Source organism: Marmota flaviventris, chromosome 13, assembly GCF_047511675.1.
Source record: "Marmota flaviventris isolate mMarFla1 chromosome 13, mMarFla1.hap1, whole genome shotgun sequence".
Taxonomy (NCBI): Eukaryota; Metazoa; Chordata; class Mammalia; order Rodentia; family Sciuridae; genus Marmota; species Marmota flaviventris.
Window position 1 is genome coordinate 44,148,717 of NC_092510.1, and position 17,014 is coordinate 44,165,730.

The 17,014-nt window shown below is 35.2% G+C and overlaps 1 protein-coding gene across 1 annotated transcript in view; it reads right to left on the reverse strand.

Annotated features, from left to right (window-relative positions):
- The window catches only part of Ptprd (protein tyrosine phosphatase receptor type D), a 380,695-nt gene that overhangs the window by 277,193 nt on the left and 86,488 nt on the right, over positions 1-17,014 (reverse strand). Inside the window, exons 2-3 of the mRNA XM_071600638.1 lie at positions 13,198-13,343; positions 10,559-10,700 (exon numbers count right to left, since the gene is read on the reverse strand). Of these exons, the coding sequence (XP_071456739.1) occupies positions 10,559-10,700; positions 13,198-13,343 (288 nt within the window). The remainder of the gene's footprint in view (positions 1-10,558; positions 10,701-13,197; positions 13,344-17,014) is intronic.

The following is a 17,014-nucleotide window of genomic DNA, read 5'->3' on the forward strand; positions in this document are numbered from 1 at the left end:
TTTATTAATGTATCTTTGCAACAAAGATTAATGGGACCCACAGTAAGTCAGCTGTAGCACTTATGTCAGTTTACAGCAGGCTCGGCAGTACCAGGAAACTCAGATCTATCATCATAAGACATAATGACATGCATAAAAACCTGAGTATAAATAAGAAGATCCTTAAGGTACAGTGCTGTAACCCAAGTGGGCAGGCCTTAAAAAAGCAGTACATTCCTATTCTGGAATATATGCTAATAGCTTCCCCTTAAGGGTTAAAACACATAAAATCATATTTTTAAATAAATAACTACTTTATTATGAAAATCAATTTTGCTTAATGAAGACTTCTGAGGGAGAAGATGCTTTAAGATATTTTACTAGTACACTTTTAAACCATTTCATATTTAGCTATGCTTTGTCATCTCCAACTAGAGCAAAAAGGAGTCATAAAAACCAGTTAAGTGCAGTAATAAAAACTCCTTTTACTATTAGTTGGAATAGAAACAAATGGGAATATTACTTTAAAGGTAATTACTTGAGTTTTTTTATTGCATCATATTTTCTCAAAACCCTAGCAAAGTGATCCCAAATCTTCCTACAAATGAAATATAATTTTCTCCAAGAACATTTTTAGTCATCAAGAAAAAAAAAGCGAATTTAATTTTTCTGTCAGTCGAGAGGCTTCACATGTCAAACACATCTTCCATGTCAACAGACCTCCCTGTCATGCTGAAGGAACTCTCAGGGGAACATCAGTGCTAACTGCAAGTACTAGCTTGAAAGGTTTAAGCTGAATTACTGTGAAAGTTCTGTTCTAAAAATACACTTAATAACCCCCACCACAATAGATGTGTGTAATTCCCTTGTTATTTTAACCAAAATTGTAGTTTCTCCTCAAACCAAGAATGTAGCTTCCTTGAAGGTAAGTGGGGATACTGTTATTTGCATCTTCTTTTATTTCCAATGATTTAACACAATCCCTGGCATACAGAGTCAATCGTTAACAATCAATTCATGAATACAATTTTCATCTCTCATATCACGTGGGTAGTATGACTTCTTACTATTTTCAATTGACATTGAAGAAAGTGAACCTCGGGTTAAGAAATGTGCTCATGCCCAATGGGAAAATGGTGAAGACAGAATTTGATCTTGGATCTGCCTGTTAGTAGAACCTGAACTCATAAAAACATATTCAGCCACTTCCTGCACCAAGATTGACAACATCAATAATATAAGGGGGAAAAATGCCCTTTCAGCTCTTTAAATGTTGAAATGATGTCTGACATCTTCCTGCTTTTTTAAAATATATAACTAATGATGCTACATTTCCCTAGACATTTAAAAAAAAAAAAAAAAGATAGGCTTTTTATCTATTCTGTGACCTAGGATAGTTCAGAACCAATAGAACAGAAATCATGTTTTAAGAAATACCCAAGATTGACCTAGGTAATAGAAGTAATTGACTATTTGGTTCAAAGAACATGGAAATGTGTGCTGGCACAACATTTAGCCCAAGTGGAAAAGGAGGAATAAGAATTATTGCTATTGCATTTTAAAGAACATTGTACCAATAAATGATTTTCAGTCCTTGAAAATAACAGTAATATATTTTTATAGTCTCATATTCCCATTTTTATGTTAAAAGCTAATCTTTCAATCTATTGAACAAAGCACTGCTTTAAAAAAAATGATCCAAAAAACATCCACTGGTTCTTGACCTGTGCCTCCAACATGACAGCCATGTATTTAGATAATAAACATTTAATAAATTACCAAAATTACCATAAGGAGGGAAGAAGGAAGGACATCAACGCTTTCCACATCGGAGTCACTGCACCACATGCTTTATTGCATGTTCTTAACTTCTCTAAATGATCCTGAAAGGTCTAAGAACTTGACATTTGGCCTTGACTACAATGGCTAAACCAATACAGGTAGGAATGTTCATATGACTCAGGTCCATCCAGTTACAAAGAACATTCAGTCTCTTTGCAGAATAGCTTTCTTAGTTTTATCTCCTATTGTTCTGCCTTGCTTTTCTAGATCTAACTCACCCTCTCCAGCATATGGTGGGCACTGAAAGCAGGAATCCTTTGTCAATTATATGTAAGTGAAGACCAATTAATGCCAAATAGTCTCTTACTGCATTGTGACTCTAACCATACCACATGCCCTATCCCTCCTCTCCTTCTTTGTGTGTGTGTGTGCATGTGCACGCACGTGTGTGCATTCACTATTTCTATCTGTAGGTCACAGAAAATGTAGTGGAACATATACACAAAGGAAGTATATAGTGAATAAAAATGTCAAGAGGAGGCAAACTTCATACAGTGGCAAAGTGCTATAAAGCAAATTAAGAAGGTGAAATGCACATCGCATACACACTCGCATCATATATAAAACCCACACAGACATAAATTTATTTTCTAACAAGTTTTAGTTTAATTATAAAAGGTATGAATACTGAAATTAATTACTAACTTTACTAAAAAACATCAAGTTGTTTTGAATTTATGGTCTTGTACTATATTTAATTTTCAAGTTGCCAGGTAAATGATAGATCTGTGGTTTCCCATGTAATTAACAAACAAAGGAGAAGTGTATATGCCAATACTTAGAAGGATAGGAAATATCTGAAAACTGTTAATATTGATTTGCTGGTCTCACTTATTATATACAACTTCATTCAATAGTTCTTTTTTCCCATTATTTTTATTGATGTCAATTGTTCTTTTTTACACCATCCTTTGATAAATGCAGGATCCCTCCTGGGCAAACCCAAACTATGATAAAATTTAAAACCTAAAACCTGAACACAGACATCATCAGGCATCTGCTAACACTTATGATCAAAATCTGTTAATTAGAGAAAAGTCCACTAGGATAAAGTGTTAAAAGAAATGATTTCTGCAGTGGTAAAGTTCAAAGATAGTAAAAAGAAGCGCATGGGAAGTTTTGAGATGGAAATTAAATTGCAAGCTCATTTTCAAAGATCATAGGTAAGATAGTCTCAAACTTTCCTAGCAATCTTTAATAAAAGATACTAAGAATACTAGGATGTATGTCATCAATGTTGTGTTTAATGTGGCATTAATCCACAAGTCATTGTTTTTTTAATAGGATAAAATAAGTTACTTACTCTTCTAAGGAGATATGTAATTAGGACTTTGATAATTAAACCTTAGATGAGGCACTTGGTATATCTGTGTCCTAAATCCCAATAAATTATGCATGCATAACTTTTAAAATTGCATCTTAATTAGTAGCTTAAAATAAAACCAATTTTGAAAGCCAAGATATTGAAGTTTTAAAAATTAGCCAACTTTTATCAGTGAAGGCCAACTAAATATCAAATTTTCAAGAATAAACATCAATTATTTATAAATATCTGTGAATTGTTTGATATATTTAAGTATTTTAGTAACTTTTTTGTGCAAACTTCAACTCAGAAATGTTTTATGTTAACTTAATAACATGATTGCTCACTTGCATTGTTTAATCTACTTAGCCAATGTGTATTCACAAACTAATGTTCTCCCTCTATTGGTCTTCTCTGCTACTCCAATCTGAACTACCAGATACCCACCTGTGATGGTTACTTTTATGTTAACTTGACTGGAGCACATACTGTCCATACATTTGTTAAAAAATTTTTTTATTATTATTTATTGGTACAAGTGATTGAACCCTGAGGCACTTAACCACTGAGCCACATCCTCAGTCCTTTATATTTTTTGAGACAGGGTTGCTAAGTGGCTTAGGGCTTCTCTAAATCACTGAGGCTTGCTTTGAACTTGTAATTCTCTTGCCTCAGTCCTGCAAGCCACTAGGATTACAGGCATACACCACCGTGCCCAGCCAATAAAATTAACATTTAATTCAACACACTGAGCAAAGAAGACTGCCCTTCCTGATGTGGTGGCACTAGAATAAATGGCTAACCCTTCCCTTAGTAAGGGAGAATTCCTCCTGCCTGACTGCCTCCAAACTGGTACATTAGCTTTTTCCTACCTTCACAGTCTGAAACATCTGCTTTTCCTGGGTTTGAGCCTATTGGCCTTTGGATCAGAACTACACCATCAGCTCTCTTGGGTCTTCAGACTGCTGACTTGCCCAGCAAATCTTGGGACTTGTCAGCCTCACTGATCACGTGAGCCAATTTCTTTTAATAATCCATCCTATTGGTATGTATACATCCTATTGGTTCTCTTTCTCTGAAAAACCTTGACTAGTGCAACACCCACATCCACTAGTATCATCTACTCATTTCTTAACCTATGCAACTTTACTCAGGAAGCTTTTCCAATACTCTCAGACCAGCTCTGAAAGCATCCTAGATATTCAGTCCTCCACTCGGAGTTCTCCACGTCATAATGCACCATCTAAGTACTTTTACACGTTCTGCATATGCATGGCAATTTAGAGCTATTTTACTTCACATCATGCTCATCTTTGGACTCGGCCATTGGAGGAATATGTCTTTTATATCAGAAGTAAATATCTAAGGGACTAAGATGTTGTTGCAAATAATGCAGCAGGGATCATTTCTAATGGGATAAAGCCCAAAGAAGACCTTAGCTATATGATCAAGGGCAAACCATTTCAAACCCTCAAGATTTCAGTTTCTTAACATCAACATCTTCAAAAATGAGGCTAGGTAAACACTATATTCCTTTCTAGCTCAACGTTTTCATAGTATCAGTAAGCTAATCAGCAGTAAACACATGACTATACTCACTTCAAACTCATAATATTTTAAAGAGGTTCTTACTGAAATGCACTGATTTACAAGTACTGCCATTGTCTCTGACCCCTTTTAAGACACCATCTCAGTGTGGAAAAAGAAGTGATAATGGTTCCAAGAAAAGGGCGTGCACCATCACACAGCTGTGCTTAGAGGACAGATGACAAGGACAACATAAAGAACCTCTGCTCACAGGTACACTTTCCCCTCAAATATTATCAGTTTTAATGTCTCCCATTACTAGGGTCTCCCATGGATTGTCTACTAGGACTCCTACCTTTCTGCGGCTGACACATAAAGGAGGTACTGTTAAGTTGTGCAGATAACACTGACAAAAGTAACAAGTTTCCATTTATGTCTAGTGTCTCCACCCACTGCCACCACTTTCCAGCTCAGAAACACAGTACACACGGAAAGGCTTTATCATGTTGGTATCAATTTATTCCAAATATTCAACTATTTTATAAGCCTTTTCAAGTAATCTTCACTCGGTACCGTAATTGTCAGCAAGTTTGTTCTGTGTTGGCCACCCTTCCTTTTGTTTCAGTCTTTCATAAAAATCCTTTTGTGTGACAGTCAAGCAGCTGTGCTTTGTTCTTTAATGTTCCTAGCCTGGATCCCCAGCCGAGACCACTTTATAACATAAACGGCAAAGTACCATTTTCACAGCAGGGACAACTGTGTTCATCTTCAAAAAGAGGCATTAATAAAATGAGACTGTAATGAACATGCTAATTCTGATCACAGGGTACTGCACAATGGCAGAGATAGTTGACTGCCATCTCCCTGAAAGATTGTAAAAGTTGTGTGTGTGTGTGTGTGTGTTTTAACAACTGCTATAATAGCTCACATTTTTTTTGAAACAGACATATTATGCAAACATTTCTATTTCCCAATGCAATGCCTTCTCAGTTTCATCCAACTGCTCTGTGTGTTTTACTATCTCAGTAACAGTCACCTTCAGGGAGCATTTTTTTTTTCATTTTGCAAGAACTGACTTCCTAAAATATGCATATCACTGAATCATACAAGGTTAGAAGTGATCTGATGAATCTGATCACCAATCTAAGCCTCTGATCACCAATCTAAGCCTCTCTGTGCGAATGAGGTTATAAAAGAGAAAACAATAAAACATGGAAGTTAACAGATTAGCACCAAAAAAAAAAAAAAATACCCAACTCTCTTCACCAGAGCCTGAGTTGCCACTCAAATTACCTGAGACCCTGACTTAAGTATTGTCTTACTTACTTATAGTATCATTCATGAATCCTACATTTACATGCAGAGTAAACACAAACACACACACATCATTTATTCAAATAGATTTGCTAAACTAGGAAAATAAAATGCCTCACATTGGGTCAGTTAACTTTTCTAGGCAATAACTATATTTTGTATGTGTTCAATGAACAAGCTAGTTTCCTATAAGGTACAATGTCACACCTTATACCCTGTTTCATTTTGGCAATGGTGGTAGTTATTTGGAGGCATGCTATTTGAGAATGGGCAAGTCTGAAAATAATCCATGAAGCTGGAAAATGGGACCTATTACATGCTAGTTTAAATGATAATATGTTCTCTAGATTCCTACCCTAAAAAAAAAAAAAAAAAAAAAAACTAAGTTCAAGAAACATGACATTTAGTTTGATGTTTGAAGACCAAGTTAATTCAATTTTTCAAGAACTTTCTCTTAGAGGAAGGGAATTATGTCAACAAGTAAAAAAAAGGATTCTTGATGCCGTTCCTCTAGCCCCCAGACAGGCAGGTACTTCTGGGTTTTTAGAAGGAAGAAAATTCTATAGATGGTAATATCTCATTTCCCCTGCTGAGTGCCTGATAACATATCAGAGAGAACATTTTCATCCCCAGTTATCATTACAAAAATTTGTATCACACATTTTCCTGCTGATATCTTTGGTTGAGAAGACACTGTGGCCAATAAACTAAAGCTCTAGATAGAACCAATTTCATTTGGCTGATAATCCCTCCTACCAAAACACCCACTCTGGTCCTTTGCTCGCCCCTCCCTGGACATCTGTCTAATCCACTGTCCTGAGCAGTGCTCCACAATTAGGTAAGGCTTAGCTCTAAATAATCTTTCGGTGAGCCCTGTGCTGCTCAGGTTGGAGGGAGTACATGTGCATAACAAATATGTTCACCTCCTAAAGTACCATACAACTAGAGAGCCAACATTTGCTTCTGTTTCAACAACTAAAAAAATAATGACCAAGGGGACATAAGTATCACATTCTACTCCCCCTTCTCCCACTTCTTCCTCCATGAACCACACTCAACAGTGTAAATGGTTAATTGCCCAGATATCTCATTCCAGGTCACGTTCAGCCTTGAGCGTGTAGTTATCCTTCCTTATGAAAACAGTTTCTGAAGCCAGGGTAATTTGAAACAAGCTACTAAGGGAACGTTTTCCCTGAAATGCTCCCTTCAATGCACATGGGTGGTCAGAGTATTATTTTCACATCTTCTGCATTAGCCACACAGGTCAGATGTTTGAATCTCCAATTAATTAGGTTGTCCAGTAGCCTGTGTGAAATAAATGACTGATCTCCATCCAGCCCACTTAGACAAAACCCATCATGACAGTTGGCACATTTTTGGCATTTGTCAGCAAAGTGGGGGAAAAATAAATGACCCATGCAGACAAAATGGGCATCTAAGGAGGGTCACTGGACAAAAAGTGCAAAGTGGTCTGTGTCTACCACAGAACAGAGTTCTTGACTATCTGCCAACAAGATTTGCAAGAGAAAGTAAACTCAAAGTGAACACAAAGTTCATCAACTATGATATGAACCTCTTCAATCATTTATTAAACTGTTCACAAAATTCAAAGTCTATAAGAGTCAGTTTACCACCTCTGAAATATCTTTCAGACTATTATAAATAGAATTATCAACATTTAAAAAGTTTAAATAGAGGTGACTCTAGAAAACAGAGACAATTCTACCCTTACTTATTTTATCCTACAATAATGTATGAAAGTATTCTATTTTAAGATTATGAATAGACTACTTTCCCATTATGCAAGTTACCTTTGTATTTTTCTCAGCAAATATTTCTGAAAACACTAAATACAGTCTTTTTCCAAGTGGGGTTAATGACTTTACTTGAATCATAAATTCATTCAAAAGCACTTACATATGACAAATATTCACATAAAAATTCAAGATCATATTAAAGTATTCAAATGCACTTGTTTTCTGTGGGAACTAGCTATATAAAAGCAGATGAGATGGGGGAACTCCGGGAAGCTGTGAGGTAGGAAAACATAAATCCTTGTGGATTCCTAAATCTACAAGGTAGAAATCCCTAAATCCACAAGATAGAAAAATGACATTTCCCACCAACTTTTTGTTAATGTCTTCATCAAATACATAAATATTAAGTCAAACACATAATTGCTATTATCTACTTTGAAGGAATTCAAGGGCTTTAGATGGTCAAAGAACCAAAAAGTCCCTGATAAATTTTTTTATACCTTTATAATAGTTCCAAACTAGGTGAATCAATGGGGATTAAATGTTTGAATGAAGATCAAAATTAGTCTGATGTCTGATTTTATTTTAGATAGGAATACCCGAAAAATGATAGCAATTTTCAGATCTTTTAAAGTTTATGTGATCATGTGAATGCACATTCACATATATGCATATTTTCCAAAGCATATAGTATCACATGTGTAAGTAAAATGTCAAAGATTCCATCCAGTTAATAGAAACTGGATTCAAATTCCTATCTATTTTGTTTTTGCCTAATGTCTTATAGATGCATAATACATTACTTCTTATATCTTTGCAAATATCTTAAACATATTTATTATAAAACCCCATTCATACTGTTTAGTGATTAGTTAATAGACCATGGCTTTGAACTTTACTGCTTGGGCTTACTGTAACAATGGGTTAGAAGTGGCTTGATGCATACTTTAGACTTGATGACTATGAGTCCTTCTGAGTATAAATAACCTTCTTCAGGGTCATTTGCCTGGGTTGTGAGGATGTCTGTTGGGTGAGTGCTTTTCTGGTTCCTTCTTATAGATTCTATGGAATTCTGTTTCTGCCCAGCTTTAAAGTTAAGCATCTGGGTTCTTAGTTCTGCAGTATAGGAATACTACTAGAACTCATCACAAGGCAGAAAGGCAATCTAGCTCCTCTTACTCCCATCTTATTTTGTACCTGCTACAGAGTATATATACCTACTAATACTTCAAAAGTCTAAAAGTCCATGTAGTCATCATCTTGGGTTATAAGACTACAACTGTCTTTTTTCTAAGGGTTCCCTCTTTGTGTTTAGCACTTGGAAACATCTCTTTCTTACTTGCTAACCTAACTAGAATTTAATTATATTATCAGATGTTTCATCAACATCTCTATTTATGAAGAATGAAGAATTCCCTGCATCAACTTAGCTTGTCATAATGGCAAAAAAAAAGTTACTCAAATTTGAGTTGGTTTTAAGTAGCTCTGTGCTCTACGCATTTAAATATATAAGTCTGTGTGTGTGCTTGTGCGCATGTATGTACACACATCTCATTTTTCAATATTTTCCTTTCAATTTGGTAAGGTGTTTATACCACTTAAAACATGTTTTAGGATGCAAATGTAAATAACCTCATTCAGCTTCTTGTACTAACTAGTCTTCCTCTTAGATGTTCTTTAGTTTCCTTTTTTTAATCTCAAATTCAACAGGTAAATTTATTCTACATTACTGATAACTGCTTTCCTCCAAATAAACAGACTTTTAATATTAACAAGGTAAAGCTTCTCAGGAGAGTAGAGGAAGATTTAATAGAAAACAGATCTGGAAGGAAAATGGCATTTTTTTTTAATTTTACAAGATACAAAGTAAATATATCCCTCAATGGGGAAAATGGAATGCAGGAGAAACACTCATAATACATATAAGTTCCTCTATTTAAATTGTGATCCCTTCCTTCAAATTTCCTTCACCTTACGAAAAATCTTTTCTACTAAACTCTGGAATCAAGCTCAAAGCAAACAAACAACAGTGAGAGAGAAACAGAAAGTCACAGATATGTTAGCATGAAAATGTCATCTGTTAGCTGTCCAATCAGGCAATGTTCTTGTCTCTACACAAAAGGCTGAATTAGATATATGAATCGGAGGGTTAACCACTAGTCTTTATTCTGTAGCACTGACTTTGTAAAAGAAGCCTAAAAAGTGAACACACCGCATGTCATCCATGCTTTGGTCAAATTATGCAAGCAACACAGAGACACAGAAGGGGATTCACTACCTCATTTCACTTGCATCAATAGATATGGGTTCAAGAAAAGATAAAAGACTGAAATAAAAAGATTATTTTTGACAAAGAAGAAAGGCATCCTTCTTATCCTTGGTTCTGACCAGCTGCTTAAGAGGAGCTCATCTTTAGATAGAGACCGTTCCTTTAATTTTTAAAACACTATCAGCTTTAGTAGTTTATAAAACAGCTTTAAAAAAAAGTATGAAAAGAAAAAAAAAAAAAGACTATGCACAAGTAATGCTAACAAACAAGGGTAGCATAGCTGTTTCTTCCTAGATCCTCCAGGCAAAATCAAATTGGTGTCTGGCCTTTGAAATCAATACTTCTTTTTATTTTCCTTTTCTCTTGCTGATTAGCATTTCTTCCAAAACCATACCAAGATCAAGTCCACTGTCTCATTAAAGTTAGACCCTTAGAACATTTTACTGAAATTCATTTCCTACTTAAAAACCATAACAATGTTAGTCTTTCTCATGGCCCTTCAAAAGAACACCTGAGATGCAGAATGGCAACAATGACACAATCAACAACCTTGCACATAAGACTTACCACGCAAAACTGTGAGCCTGGTGGAGACAATGATTTCATCCACTTTATTCGAGGCCACACATTCGTAAACAGCCTCATCCCGAGGAGTCCGTAAGGGTTGTATTCTGAGAACTGATCCAGATCCATCGTCAAACTCTATTACCTATTAGAGGAAACAATAGCTGTCACAGGTGTTGTTATAATTGCCCACCTCTCAGCTAACCTTCTCAATGCAGTGGTGAACCAGCCACCAGGCTCTGAATGAACTCAGCATCATTCCAAGACTGAGTTTAGAGACAGAGGTAAAACAGTATAGTCTAATTGAAAGAATTTTCCACCAAACAAAAATAAAGACATAAAACTACATATGCAAAATGGGGATTTCTAATGCAACCGAAAACTGCCCTCAATTGACACATCAACATATTCAGTTTGTGTATCTAGGTAATTTATGCCTATTAATTCTGCAAGGGACTTGCAGTTATGATGGATAAACTTCTCAAATTATTTGGTCTCTGACAGTGCATATGCACATGTGGTAATAACTGAACTGTAAGGTGAAGAATTAAAGCAAGCCACCACAAACAGTTCTGTGGGTCTGAAGTATCTCATCCTGAACAGTACAGATGAGCAAACCACGAAGAGAAACTGCATAAATCTAGCACTTAGGCAGTCAACGAGATGGCGTTCACAACCCAAAGACCTGATGACATGCATTAATTCTGCCATAAATCATTCCAGCATTTGTTCTAGCTTAGCATTTTTTGCATTTTTAGGGCATTCTAGCTGTAAAATGGAGGCTTGCTTCACCAGGCAGAAAATTAATGTTCTAAACACCAAGCCTGAATTCACCATCATTATGAACTCTATTGCAAAACAGCTTAGCAACACCAGTAATCCTGCCATCCAGCTAATTCAGGTACTAAAAAAAAATGATGGTAATGATGATGATGGTGATACATATGTATATATAACTATAGGGTCTGTCACCTGTCTTTTTAAAACTATGCTATGTTCTATCAGCTGCTCACTCAAATGACACTTTTTTAAACTACAAGTGGTACTTCCATGTGCCTAAATTATGAATTGAAAACGTTTTACAAATATGTTCATGAATGCTTAATCCCAAATGATGTTTTAGCATATAGAGGAAGGAGACCAAATATTTGTAAAATATGTCCATATTAAGTCCTTTGTATATTCCATATTCATCCTAAATTCATGGAGATATCCAAAATGTTCCACTTCTCAAAGCACCACAATTTATTTTCACCCCTATTAAGCACACATTTTAAAATAAATCTATGCATCTTAGGGAAGAAACAGCATAGTTATTAGAATCTTGGTCAATAAAATTAACTTCATTTAAACTAAAAAAAAGTGTACCAAGGATATGCGTGTGTGTGTGTGTTTGTGTGCACGCACACACGTGGATATGCACACACACGCACACACACACACTCTACATGCTGAAAGAAATAACCTGAAGACTAAGGTATTCGTTTCATGTTTAAACCACCACATCATTTGTTATATTTCAAATTTCATCACTGTGATTAATAGGTACTTTATACATAGGAACCATATATCACTGACACTCTATAAAAATGAGCACAATCAAATTGTTCTGGATTTTGTAGTGCTATATTTCTTTTAACTAGAATGCACTTTTAATCTGCCAAATTAAAAACTGAACCTAGATTAAAATCTTAGGTTAAAAAGGAAGCATGTTGGGAGTCTCTATACCACCTTAAAAAACAAAATAAAACAAAACAAAACAAAAAAAGTTGAAGCTATCCTCTTCTCCATGACCGAAATCGCAGCTGTGACATTGTGTGCTCCCTACATTCTTTTTCTGAGTAACTTAACTATTTTTCTTCTTCAGAATGAGCAAATTTCAAAAACTTAAGACCCCTCACAATACTCAAAGAGTAATACAGAAATGGTGTTTCACCATCTTGGATGCACTGGGCGTTACTGAATAAAGAAAATCAATTTGTTCTCTAGGTTTACCTGCAATTTCAACCTGTTTGAGTATGTTTCTTACAGGGTAGTATTTTACACTAAGATATTGTAAAAAAATGTCTCATTTAGGTTCATGCTATTTTCCTGTTCAAGTCTATTCCCCTTCTTTTTAAGAACTGAAATTCAAATCCCAATCCAGGAAAACACCATTCTCTCCAGAGTTGTAAACCATGAGACTGGATAGAACTGACTCCATTCCTGTAGATTCTGCTGGTTTTAATTAATTAGCCTACACTATTCACCTGCCCACACAGATTGGTTCAAGAATAAACAAGTAACTCAGAAAGGCCAATGAGACAGGAAGTTTCAGAAGAGTCAAGTTTTCATATATCCTCTAGACTTGGTCATGTAAGGACCAACCTTAAGAGGAAACAGATGAGGTTGGAGGTGACAAATGCATCCCAGGAATGCAATTTAAGTCCTTGCACAAGCAAAGACAAAAGGCAGCCACTTCAACCCCCAAATTCTCCTTTTCAAAAAGCCATTTAGAGTTACATTATCACATACAACATTATGAATGTCACACCTCAGAGACTACAATATCTTATCAGAGCAAAGCAAACAGGTAACATATAAACCCAAGACAGAGCAGATAACATTCTTCCCCCAGAGAAACAGAACAATGGACCTAATACCTCAAATCTCTGATTGCTGACTTTCTTTCCTTTTTTGTTCCAGACAATTTTAGGTCTTGGGTCTCCTGTAGCTTGGCAAATGAAAGATGCAACTCCGCCAGAGACCCCTGTCTGATCAACCGGTGTTCGTGTAAACCTTGGAGGTGCTGAAATAAAAAGAAATAAACATCACAATTAAATGGAAAATTGAAATACAGACCAATATCCCTTTGCAACTACTCCCCCCATAACCCTTAACCTCACACATACATAGGTATACCAGGATTACAAAATTAGAAAAGCACCTTTTACTTCTCAGGGTAGTTTATAGGGGAAGTAGCTTCCTGGTCAAGTTATCTGTTATGCTTTTTATTGCTGAAATCTATATTAAAGCAGAGATCCAATAACTTCCGAAAAGCAACATCACACATTAATTTTTATTACTAGTATAAAAAAAATCCAATTTGTCCTCTGTAACAAAATGAGCTCATCAATCAAAGTGAGTAAAATTTTAGCTCTTTTCTTTGATGCCACTATCAGGACCCTGCCAGAAAGCAGCATTACCACTGCTGAGCTATTAAAATTAGTGACATTTGAAAGAAATTCTAGGGAATTTTAAAGAGACAAAAAAGAAAGTAGCCTGAATTAGAAGGTATGGCAAGAAAGAAATAAGGTGAGGGAGGGAGAGTGACTTTCTAACTCAGATATTGTGGGCTGCCTTACTTAAGTCCACAATTGACAAAAAAAGATGAACTAAGAAGCCATTAAATTCACAGCAAAAAAAAAAAAAAAAGTATTTTGTTTTTGTATAGTACTGTGGATGAAACGCAGGCCCTTACTTTATTGTTATTGAGTCAGGGTCTGATTAAGTTACTGAAGTTGGCCTTAAACTTGGAATCCTCCAGCCTTAGCCTCCAAGTAGCTGGGATTGGAGGCATGTGCCACCATACCCAGCCAAAAAGGATATATTTAAAGAAAGATAAAGACTACCTACTAAAGCTTAACGGCTAGAACTTGGAAGGTTTGAAAGCTCTTAAATATTCCTAACATTCACTTCCCTTTCCTTAAAAACTTATTTTACATCTCATATTTCAAAATTCAGAAATATATCATCAAACAATGATATGAAATGTAGATGAGTGTTTATGCTTTATGCACAAAGCTATTTATCATGCCATTTGTTTAGTAAAAGATTATAGGTAACATAAATATCAATATAGAAACTGGTGTTGAAATGAACCATGGCTCAATGAAGGAATGCTACACAATTGATAACTTATAAAATTTTTAACATATATCATGATAAATACTTATGATTCAATGGTAAGCTACAAAAACATATGGAATTATGTTAGGGGCTATCTGAAAATAAAAATGGACACATGAAACTGGACAAAGCTTACTAAAATTATGATGGTGGTTTGCAAGGTGGTATTTTAATGTTTTTCCTACTCCTTTATACCTTTCTTACATCCTTGACTTTTTATACTGATGCTATAATTGGCATTTTTTTTAAGAACATTTCACTTATTTTGCATTATGATCCCTATTCAAGGTTTTTTTTTCTGTTGTTTAGTTATATATGAATGAAAAGTGGCTTTTAGCAACTACAACTAACATGCATTTTGAAAACAATCCTTAAGATTTTAATAGAAAAAAATACCAGTGTCCATTCCTGCTCACCCTCATCACTGTTTTCTCTACTTCAATTCAGGTTTTCTGTTTCATGCTCTTGCTGCCTTGAGGGAGTATCTGACTGCTGTTGTGTTTTCCCTGCATTTAGGAAAACTAGATTCCCATCTCAAATCAATTATTATTTTATGGTTTTAGATAGATAGAGATGAATAATATAGGAGATTTTAAAAAAATGAACTTTACTGTTTCTTCACTGTAAACATAAGTTATTTGCAAAAATCTCTTACAGTTTTAAGGTTTTATAGCTTAATATAAGATTTTCATAAAGGGGCAAACATAGAAGTGAGAGGAGAGAGACATCTCTGCAAACTGTGGTTCCAGGAAAAGAGCCTCCACCTCATCAGCAACTAGTTGGTTGGACCTGGGGTCTGTTTGTGTTCAAAAAGATTAGGAACAAAAAAATGGCTCTAACAGGCTGCTAAAATATCATGTCCTGCAGCATTTCTGAGTAGCACTACAAACTAGAAGCAGTGGGAAGTACTTAAAATTATTTGAAATTCAGTAACACGGTGAATGGAATAAAAAATACTGTATGCTGATATCACTTTGGAAACAAAGACATTACAAGGTTTTTAATTTCTTCTTCTGCTGTTAAAACAATGCAAATTGATAATAACCACCCCCTTGTCAATACCCAATAGAGAAATTATAATTACACAATTAAAATTTCTAGAAATCTCCCTGGAAAAACAAAGTGCATTGAATTGCCACATTCAATTTTACAATACTGTCAATTTCAGGTACCTTCTCTTATCCATATTCTAAAAACTGTCAATGAATGAAAATCCATGTTAACAACCCAGGTTTCCATGTAAGGTCTGTTTTGAAATTTCTTACAACAATGCTTGAAGGGAATCAACAGTTATCGTATGACATGAAATATACCTAGAGGTAGGGTGCCATTTTCCCTACACTGAGTTTTGTTGTTGTTGTTGTTGTTGTTGTTGTTTTAAGGGTTACTGTGTCACTTTTCACCCAAAGAATGAAGACAAGTTGGAGATTCTTATAATTTGCAAACAAAAAAGCAATGGTCAAGTGCTTTTTTTTGTCCAGCTGCCATAAAAGGGCCTATATAAGGAAGCTCATCTGGAAAAACCTAGCAGGGGAGGACACACAAAAGGTAAAATTTGTATTAAATACAGAAATCTTCCTTCTAAATAAAATAGAAAGACAAATTTGCATACATTCAAGGATGGCTGTAATAGTCCAGTGTTTTCCAGGTTTTGTTTTTCAATTATTCATTTTCTCATCATATGTGGAAGTTTTAGGGCAAATACAGGCAAAAATAAAAACTGCCAAAGACATAACCACTGGGTGCTACTATAAGGATTTTACTTCTGAAGACCAAGTCAAATAATGGAATTAACCTATTTAACTGTGAAAAACTTATTAAAATAACAAATTAGCATCTGTTTCAGGATCTGAGACTATTTTTCTAAATCCTTCTAACTACCACTGTAGACAAGGTATTGACTTTGCATTCTTAAAAAAAAAAAAAAAAAATCTTGACAAGAATCCTTTCAAGAAACAAGAAGAAGGGCAGTTCAGTGGCGCTTGTCCACAGAGGTTTTGAGTTTTGTTGTTGTTATTGTTTTTTAATATGAAAGACAATGGCTTTCACAGACAAGAAAACTATGGCTTTCTTATGGGATCTGCTATTCATTTCTCTGCACTTGCCCACTAAATATAAAACCACAGAAAAGATGTCATCATTTTATGATTCAAAGTAAGATTCTAGATAATATAGTAAAATCCTTTCAGTGTGCATGTGTGTTGCATAAATAATCATTTTGCCTGGTCACTTTCACCGACCGAGGCTGTCAATGCCAGGCAGCCAGCCAAAGGAAAGATGTGAGACAGAGAGCTAAACCTAATAATACCAACAAATGCTCCAGGACAGTGAAATCTTTACTTTGAAGGGTATAAAAATGCAGAGCACCCACTTCCCCTTCCATTTCATGTCATTAAAGGAGCTAGAGGAAGCCTCTGCCTTCTTTTGTCATGGATAATGTCCAAATTTAAATCTCATTCTGAAAAAGGGAAAGGGGGGTAAAGATCCAAGTAATGGATAAGATAAAGATATCTACTAAAATGTCACACAACAGGACAGCCTCAGACCTGAATAATGAAAATCCCCATTTTT